This window comes from Syngnathus typhle, linkage group LG1, assembly GCF_033458585.1.
Source record: "Syngnathus typhle isolate RoL2023-S1 ecotype Sweden linkage group LG1, RoL_Styp_1.0, whole genome shotgun sequence".
Classification (NCBI taxonomy): Eukaryota; Metazoa; Chordata; class Actinopteri; order Syngnathiformes; family Syngnathidae; genus Syngnathus; species Syngnathus typhle.
In genome coordinates this window covers 28,332,660-28,341,760 of record NC_083738.1, presented here as the reverse complement: position 1 = coordinate 28,341,760, position 9,101 = coordinate 28,332,660, and the positions used below count along the sequence as shown (strand labels likewise).

Sequence of the window (9,101 nt, the reverse complement as noted above, 5' to 3'; positions counted from 1 at the left end):
TCATGGTTGCCGCAGGAGTCATTGAGGAATTCGTCCGGGAGGGATCATTACACACACACAATTTGTTTGCTTTAGTTGTTCATGGAAATGAGAACTTTGGAGGCCGCCACCGATTTGCAATTGCACTCAAGTGACAGCTGCCGCTCTCTCTCGCTCTCGGCCGCTGACAGATGCATGGCGAGCACTTGGATGCACACTCGCAACATTTTGGGATGTTGAACACACCGCCGGTCCATCTCCTCGCCACCGACATAAGCACACTCGAAATCAGCAGGCGAGCCATCAAAGGCTTTATTTTCATTCCAAATGTTTTGGATTTTCGTAATCGTTCCGTCTGTCGACTTCTCTGTCCGTTTCCCACATGGCTGAATACGTGCATCTGTGGCTAAATGGCTCGCTGGCGTTAGCAAAGCTCTTTCAGTCAAACGGGCAGAGAAGGAAAGCAGAAGATAACTCCCTCTCTCACAGAAGAGATGCTCCCCCCCCCCCACACACACACACGTCTTATGCTTCTTTCAACATTTCAAACGTGCTTTTGTGCTCGGTGTGCTACGATTGATTTGCGGGCCACTGTGAAGGAAAAGTGACGCTTTGAGAATAATTTCCATTTTTGTCTATGTGAAGAAGCCCTTTGAGACTGCTTGTGATTTTGGGCTATACAAATCAACTCGACTTGATATCGCTGCTCTCTTCCATGATCTCCCCTTCCCTCCCCTCCCCTGGCCTGGCCTGGACCACACGAGGCGTCGGGCTCCATTCCCGCGTTCGATCGGGTGGCGCCGTCTTGCGGACATGGGTGGTATTGCGCTCTCGTCTGCGATCACGGCTGAAATGCATCGTTAAGAATCGAGGCAAACGGCTGATTTCGTCAACCTAAGCAAAACCGGGCAAAAAAAGCGGTCAAGACTTTTTTTTTCCTCATCAACCATTTTTTTTTACAACTACATTCAATTGAACGGTGTCATTCCGGCTTCCCGTACAACGCGCTGCAGAGACGGACGGACGGGGCGAAAAGTAAAATGGCTTCCAGACAAACGTGGCGCTTTAGCTTCAAGCGCCAACGGAAACAGAGTGCGGCGGCTAAGGTGAATCGATACAAACGTCCGATCAAGAGCAACATCTCGTTTTGCCTTGGAGCGAGGTTTCCGTGGGAATCGGGCGGACGTGGGTCGGTCCCGTCCGCCAGGAGCTAGTCCGCTGTGAAGAAGATCAAAAGGGTGGTCAGACGCACGGCGCCAACGACCGACGCGTCGCCCGCCGACAACGAACCTGAAGGCGCCTGGCATCCCTGGACGTGGTCCTTCTCGCCTCCCGCCGCCTTTTCCTTCTTGCAGCGCTGCGCCTCCTCGCGTTCCTTCTCCTTCAGCAGCGAGCGCAGGAAGGCGGCGCTCACAACCTCCTCGCCCTCGCCGAGGAGGAAGGCGTTCTTGAAGCGGTTGTACAACATGGCCGCCTTGTCCATGATGTCCTGGTTGGCGCGGTAGAAGCGCATCTGCGGCGACAGAGACGTTTCCCAGTGATTGCGTCTAGAGGCCGCTAGATGGCAGCAGAGCTACACAATCCAAAAGACAGGCGCTCGCTCACCTTCCTGAGAGTGGAGATGAGCTCGCTGTGTCTGTGGACGTGCTGTGACGTTACGTAGACGCCGCTGAGCTGATCCAACGCCGCCAGACACTTGGCAACATCCTAAGCGGGTGACAAAAAAAAAAAAGCAGACACGTGAGACGGCTGTTTGAGTTTGACCTCCGTCCCTCCCTCGCTCGCTCGATGGCACTGACGGTCGGAATAGAGTTCCTACCGGGTTGTCGCTTTTGAGCGAGATGCGGATGTCTCCGTGGATTCTGTGCAGGGTGGAATCGGTGGGCGTCAAGTTCACGTTGTTCTTGTCCTGCTGGTGATTCTCTCCGGAGTCGCAACGCTGATCGTCGTGGACGTTGGCTTTGCGGCTCCTGCCGCCACCTTGCTGCTTGGCGTCCTTGTGCGGCGGCGGCGGCTCATGGCGTTGCCTCTTGCCCGCAGCCTTTGCGACGGCGTCGTCCTTTTCGTCGCCGCGCTTGGTGGCGGCTTTCTCGTCCTCCGCCGAGACTCGGTGCGGCTTCCTCTCCTCTTCGTCGCTTAGGTCCGCCGTCCTCTCGGTGTTTGCGGCCGCCGCCTTCTCCTCCTCCGCCGCCGGCGGCGCCACCGTGGCTCCGCCCATCATGGTCTTCACCTGAACCTTGGTGGTTGCTTTCACAATTTTGCCAATCAACTTCTTGCCATCTTTCTTCTGGAGCTCGTCCTCCGACGCCGGCCGACTGTCTTTGACTTTGCCGTCGCTTTGTTTGGCCGTGGCGTTTGTATTTTCCGTGACGGGTGGACTCGCCGTCGCCGGCGGCTGCGTCGTCTTCTTTCTGGCGTTGGATTCTTTGAGCGTGTGGCCCCGCGGCCGCTTGGCTCGGATGGAGGCCTTCCTGTCGGGACAAAGAGCAAAGGGGTCAGAGGCGGCGGCGACGAGCCGTCGGGCCCGGCCGGACGTGTGCGCTCACGTGAAGCTCTTGGTGCCGGTGTCCCTGCGCTTGCCGCCCCTGCTGGCCTTGAGCAGACCTCGCAGCGACTTGAGGACGCTCTCCCGCTTGGCCGCCAGCCTCCGCCGCCGCCGCTGCTGCTGGGGACCAACGCGGCTGTCAGCTGGACTCGGGCAAGACGCAGAAAGCAGCGCGAGAAGCCTCACCTCTTCTTCCGCGGTGTCGCTTTGCTCCATGGCCGCGGCCGCTTTCCTCGACCTGCTCTTCTTCTCTCCTCTGGTTTCCTGGTCCACCCTGGGCTCGCTCTGGCTTTTGCAGTTCTCTCGATCGGCTCCCTGCCGGGCGTCTCGCCGGGCGTCGGCTCTGGTCACCTTCCTGCGTCGCTCCTCGGGCGGCCTGCTTTTCCCTGCCGCCGCCGCCGCCGTGACCTCGGGCTTGCCTCCCTGGTGTCCTGGGCGCTTGCTCTGGTCTTTTTCAACTTGTCTTCTCTGCCTCTTCCCTCCTCCTGGGCCGGGCGTGGACTCCTCTGCCGGCGACTCCGGCTTGGCTTTCTGGCCTCCCTCCTGTTTGGTCTTCTCCCTTTGGCCTTCTTTTCGTTTCCTCTTCTCTCCTCGGCTCCCCTCCTCCGCGGTCGCCTTTGTCTTTCCTTCCTGGCCTCCCGCCTGCTTGTCGTCATCCTTCTGGCCTCCTCTTCGGCTCACCGTGGACTCCTCTGCGGTCTCGGCTTCCTTTCCTGGCGTCTGCTTGGCCACATCTTTTGCCTTTGCCTTCTCTCCTGGGCAAAGGGCGGACTCCTCCGGAGCCACCTTTGTCTTTCCTTCCCGGGCTCCCACCGGCTTGCTCTCCTCCTCTTTGCATCCTTTTGTCTTCATCTTTCCTTCTCGGCTCAACGTGGACTCCTCCGCCGTGGTCCTCTCGGTCTTTCCTTCTTTGCCTCCCGTGGGCTTGGTCTCCTCTTTTTCGCCTTCTCCGTGGCTGGATCTTGACTCCTCTGTCCTCGCCTTTGTCTTTCCTTCCTTGCTCTCCTCCTTTTTCCCTTCTTTTGCCTTCGCCTGGTCTCCTCGGCTAGGCCTGAACTCGTCAGTGGTCACCTTGGTGTGCTTGGCCTCGTCCCGTTCTTTTCTTTTGGTCCTCCCGTCTCGGCCAGGCATGGACTCTTCCGTCGTGGCCTTTGTCCTTCCTTCCTCGTCTCCTAACTGCTCGGTCTGGTCGCTTTGGTGGCCTTGTGGGCTGGCCGTTGACTCACCTGCGGTCCCTTGCGGTTTTCCATCCGACTGCTCGGTCTCTTCCTTTCCCCCTTCTTCTGTCTTCTCCCCAAGTGTGGAGCCCTGCGCCGCTGTCTGTCCTTCCTCATCTCCTAAGCTCTCGTTCCGTTCCTTTCCCCCTTCTTTTGTCTTCTCTCCGAGTGTCGAGCCCTCCTCCGCCGTTGCCTTTCCTTCCTCGTCTCCTACCTGCTTGGTCTCTTCCTTTTTGCCTTCACTTGTCTTCTCTTCTGAGCCGAGCGTGGAGTCCTCGGCCGTCGCCCCGGTCTTTGCTTCCTCGTCTCCTGACCGCTTGTTCCCCTCCCTTTGGTTTGTTTGTGTCCCGTCTTCTTGGCTGGGTGGCGGATCACCCTGCGTCTTTGCCAGCCTGTCTCCTCCTCCTCCTCCTCGCTTGGCCTCCTCCTTTCTGGCTTCTTTTGTCTTTGACTTCTCGTCTGGGCGAGGCGCCGTCTCGTGCGGGGTCAACACCGCCTTTCCTTCCTCGCCTCCCATCTGCTTGGTGTCTTCCCTCGCTTTACGTTTTGTCTTCCCTTCGCGGCCAGACGCTTCCTCGGCCGTGGCCTCCGTTCTTGCGTCTGCGCTTCTCTTCTGCTCCGTCTCCTCCTTCCTCTTTCCTCCTCGGCTAGGTAGCGCCGGCATGGCCTCTGTCTTTCCTTCCTGTTTGGTCTGCTCCTTTTTTCCTTCTTTGGCCTTTGCCTGGTCTCCTTGGCTAGGCGACGTCTCCTCCGCGATGGCCTCAATCTTTTCTTGCTGGGCGTCATCTCTTTTTCTCCGGCTCGGTGTCGGCTCCTCCGCCGTCGTCGTCGTCGTCGTCTCCTCTGCCGTCGTCGTCTCCTCCGCCGCCTCCATCATCTCCTCTTCTTTGTCGCTCTTCTGCTTGGTCTCCTCCTTTCCCCCGACTTTTTTCTTTCCTTCTCGGCTCGGTAGCATCTTTTCAAGCTCAGCTTCCTGCTTGGTCTCCTTTCTCTTCCGCTTCCCTCCTCGGCTTAACGTGGACTCCTCGGTCGCCGCCTCCGCCTTTCCCTTCTCGTCTCCTTCCCGCTTTTCCCCGTCGACCCTCATTTTCTTCCCTCCTCTGCGCGCTGTCGACGCCTCCACCGTCGTCTTCGTCCTTCCTTTCTCGCCTCCTTCCTGCTCCGCCTCCTCTCTTTTCTTCCTCTTCCCTCCTCGGCGGCCAGGTGTCAACTTCTCCATCTCGGCGTCCCGCTCATCTTCGATGCCGGATGTTTGCGCGGCGGCAAGTTGGGCCTGATCGGACATTTTGGGAGCGGGCGCGGCGCCGTGGGAGTCGTCTGGCGTGTTTGCGCTGGCGGGAGACGGCGACTCGTGTGTCCTTTTCGATGGCTCAACTTCAACCTGGCAAGACAAACAAAAACAGCTCACTATGCTTTGATGGTTTCATGTTTGGGCGGAATAGCGAGCCATGAAGCCAAGAATTGATATTTTTGAACTTGTTTAAACTTAAATACCTGGCTCTTCTCTTTCCAGATTTTCCTCGGCCGTCCCGGCTTCCTCTTCACCACGGGCGCCGAAGCTTCCTGTGCAGTTGCGGGGTCGGCCGCCGGAGTCGGTGCAGACGGTCTGGCCGGCTCGCTGGCCGACTTGCGAGTGTCCGGGGTCTTTGCGGGGATGCATTTGACCACGCAGGGCTTCAGTCGCAGCGTGCTAGCGGTCACATGCGCGCCGCCGCTCGGCGCCGTCTGGCTTTCTTTGGCCTAGCGGGGACGAGGCAAAGGAGGCGACTTTTAATACAACTCGTTATCTCCACAGAGACAAGGTTCACTGGAATTGTTTTTTTTTTTTTTTCGGTAGATGCACATGCCAACCTGCAGTACGTCGCTCTTGGTTTCCGCCGGGATGTTCCTCGGCCGTCCTCGTCTCTGCGGCCATCCTCGACCCCGTGGCGTCGATCCTGGCGTCTGTCCCGCCGCGCCGCCTGTGACCGTGGAGGCTTCCTGTCGGGTTTGAGTATCTATTTTCTTTTCCTCCAGTTGCACTTGCGCGGGTGACCTGAACGAAGATCTTCTCAGAGTTTTTGCCACCAGCTCACTTTTCGTCCCGCTGTCGGATGCGGTCACAGAGCTCGCCGGCTGGCCCGCCAACTCGTTGGCGCCGCTCAGGTGATCGTGCAGAGTCTTGGCCGGGCCGCATTTGACCACACACTCCTTCAGGAGCAAGGTGCTGCCGGCGAGGCTAGCCGCCTCCGAAGACGTTTTCACAGCAGCGCCGTTCGCATCGTCGCCTCCGGGCGAGCTTTTGACTGCGGCAGGCGGTATTGCGGCTGCGCAGGTTGTTTTCGAAGTGGCGACTGGTTTCGCAGGTGGACCTTTAGCTGCAAACTGAGACGAGCACAAGGAGAGAAAAAAAAAAAGGGAATTTGCACTTGCTGTAATCATTTCATCTCTTGTTAACTGTCCAGGTTTGTTGACTTCAAGCAGAACAAACCACTTCAAAATTTTCATGGTTGATTAGTAGCAGCGACAATTATGGCTGGACGATTTTGAAAAATAATCCAATTGTGATTTTTACCCCTCAATATTGAGATTTAACCTGCAGTTATTCTTTCATCTTTCTGATGTTTTATTTGTTTTGCTCTGATAGGATGCGATTACGCTAAAACAAATGCAAATGAACCCGGAATGAATCTAAAAAATAGTAAAATTACTTTAATCGACTCGAACTCCAGAAAATTCCACCAAACAAATGGGGCCTTGAAGCCAGGTTAGCAAATCATAAATTGTATCACAACAACAACAACAACGCAGACAGATCTGTGGCTTTATCACATCGCCATTCCATTTTGTAGGAAATAAATGAAAAGTAAACAGACGTACGTTTCTTGGATGATGTGGCACTTACTGAGGTTTTTTCCATTGAAATGAAACTGAAAAAGGGGGTCGTCTTACATTCAAGGTCTAGACAAAGGTTTTTTTCAAACTTGAGCCTTGAAAAAGAGGGGGGTCGTCTTATAGTCGGGGTCGTCTTATATTCGGGCCAATACGGTACTTTAGCGAGGCACAAAATTCAGAAATGTTGCCGCTCCGAGCACTACTTCTACTTTGTTTATTCATCACTCATTTTATGTATTTATTATTTATTAGTTATTGTTTGTGCCTTCTTGTTTTTTTGTGTCGTCTACTTGTATGTTTATCGTGTACTGTGTCTCGTCACCGTGGGATGGAGGAAACGGAATTTCGGTCTCTTTGTGTGTCTGACATATGAAGGGATTGACAATAAAGCTGAGTTTGAACTTTGAGTTCTCCCCGCCGCAGCGCACCTAATTCAAAACAGCTCATCAGCAATCTCGGTAAATTCTCGACGATGACAAACCTGATCGTTTCAATCAAATGTGCGAAGGAGAGAAACTTTTCAGGACAGCGGATTTTGTCAAAAAGTCCCAATGAATTGACTATGACAGTGTAGCACAAAAGCAAAACTAAATTTGTGTGTATTTTCTTCTTCTTCACAGTTTCACTTAGATTCCGTCGATTAGTTTCAATGAACGAGATTGAAATTTGAGACGGTTCATTTTTATGTAAGCAAGGCTAGAAACAATGATAAACAATTCTCTTGCAACTAGAACTACAGTAGCATGAAGAAATTATGATATCTTAGTTATGGCCAAAATTGATAATAGAGACACTGACTGTGGATTTCTTGCCGACTCCGGGTGTGTTCTGGATCTCCCACATGCCCTCGGAGAAGCCTCTGAGTCGAACGCCGGTGCCGTACTTCGACTTATTCCCAGAGAATGGGACCAGATTTTCCGGCAGGAGTTGTCCTCTAAAAAATAAAACACGATTTTCTTTGACACAAACAGATTGCAGTTGATGTCGCACACAGGAATCGACGTGTACATACATCTGATGGGTCCCGAAAAAGAAGACGCCAAGTCTCTTCTTGTGTGGCTCATCCAATTTACAGACCTGCCAGGAATGAACAAGATAGTTTCCCAAAATAAATCAATAAAATGCTCACCATAAAGATTTTATTTTTCCACCCAGTGTGACGAACATAGTGTTTGAATGAGACTTTTCGTGTCAGAATATTTGATGCATAGGAGTTGTTACTACCGTTTTTTTTCCATGTATAATGCGCCCCCATGTATAATACGCACCCTAGAAATGGCACGTCAATGCTGGAAAAAAGCCTGTACCCATGTATAATACGCCCCCAAATTTGGACTCCTACTTAAGTCCGTCAACGTAAAATTATTTCAAAAAAAATATCATCTTTGGGAACAACCGGATGTTATTCTGCCGGTCAGTATCACTGCGCATGCGCTAGCATACTCGATAGCGAAGAAATGTTTCGGATTTGTGTAGGCTACATTGTGACAGCATACGAGCAGGTGATCTAGTTCGTATGGAGCGTGTTTGAAGTGAACAGCAGAGAAGAAAGACAGCGCATCTGTAATGGCGGCCTCCGTATCATATCCGGATTTAAAAAATATATATAAATAAATAAATTTAAATTAAAAAAAAAAAAATTGTACCCATGTATAAAAGATTTTAGGACAATAAATTAGTTAGATTTTGCGCATTATACATGGAAAAAAACGGTATTTTGTAGGGCTTTTTGTTACATTACGTTTTGGGGTTAACGTTGAGAGCTAAATGTGTGAGTCCACGTGTGTAGTGTTTTTCTTCTTTTTGTGTCCTTCCTTGTGTGTGTGTGAGTGTGTGTGCGTGCGTGGGTTTACCCTGGCAGGCCAGTGAGGGTAGCCCTTCATTTTGGCGAACACGAGGTCGCCTGGTTTGAACTGCTGTTTTCCCGGCATTTTGCTGCGTCAAAACTGTCCTGTGTAATTCAAATCCATAGAAGTGAAGGGAGACAAAACAAAAACGTCATGTTTACGTTCATTCCCTACTTATACACACACACACAATGTAACCACCACTATTATCGTGCCACATGCCGTTTCGTTATCAAACTTTCGCATTTAACAAAATACACAAAATGGCATTTGAGCGGTATCTAACACGTGCTTCGTGGTGGATTAAACAGAAACAGAATTAACGTGAAACGCGCGTCATTAGCAGCAAGCTAGGTTCGATTGTTTACAAGCGTGCTAGCAATGATGCTAATAGGGAGCCGTTCGGCTCTGTGGAGAACTTGAGCGTTAACTCGACGTCGCGTTTAGTCGTCGGGCGCGTGGGAAGACAAACGAAGGTTTGACTTACCCAGTAATTATAACTAGTCTGACAATTACCACTGCGAAAAGAAAATGCTTCCGCGCCACCGGAAGCTTACCGGTTACTACGTTACGTGTCACGTGACTGAAGCAAGCAGACCTGCCCGCGTCACGTGACACGCGGCGCGGTAAACTCATTTC

General features: G+C 52.7%; 1 protein-coding gene across 2 annotated transcripts in view; it reads right to left on the bottom strand.

The window, feature by feature from the left end:
• Nucleotides 1-9,071, bottom strand: part of LOC133153785 (nucleolar protein dao-5-like) — a 9,540-nt gene extending 469 nt beyond the window's left edge. Inside the window, exons 1-12 of one of the 2 annotated variants that reach the window (XM_061277893.1) lie at nucleotides 8,950-9,071; nucleotides 8,469-8,566; nucleotides 7,628-7,692; nucleotides 7,414-7,549; nucleotides 5,593-6,105; nucleotides 5,236-5,481; nucleotides 2,711-5,122; nucleotides 2,526-2,644; nucleotides 1,799-2,450; nucleotides 1,585-1,686; nucleotides 1,270-1,492; nucleotides 1-1,197 (exon numbers count right to left, since the gene is read on the bottom strand). The exon at nucleotides 1-1,197 is cut by the window's left edge and continues 469 nt beyond it. In XM_061277893.1, coding sequence (XP_061133877.1) covers nucleotides 1,190-1,197; nucleotides 1,270-1,492; nucleotides 1,585-1,686; nucleotides 1,799-2,450; nucleotides 2,526-2,644; nucleotides 2,711-5,122; nucleotides 5,236-5,481; nucleotides 5,593-6,105; nucleotides 7,414-7,549; nucleotides 7,628-7,692; nucleotides 8,469-8,546 — 4,554 coding nt within the window. In that variant the 5' untranslated portion in view covers nucleotides 8,547-8,566; nucleotides 8,950-9,071 and the 3' untranslated portion in view covers nucleotides 1-1,189. The remainder of the gene's footprint in view (nucleotides 1,198-1,269; nucleotides 1,493-1,584; nucleotides 1,687-1,798; nucleotides 2,451-2,525; nucleotides 2,645-2,710; nucleotides 5,123-5,235; nucleotides 5,482-5,592; nucleotides 6,106-7,413; nucleotides 7,550-7,627; nucleotides 7,693-8,468; nucleotides 8,567-8,949) is intronic. The other variant, XM_061277901.1, reaches the window with a different exon arrangement.
• Between the last annotated feature and the right edge of the window lie 30 nt (nucleotides 9,072-9,101).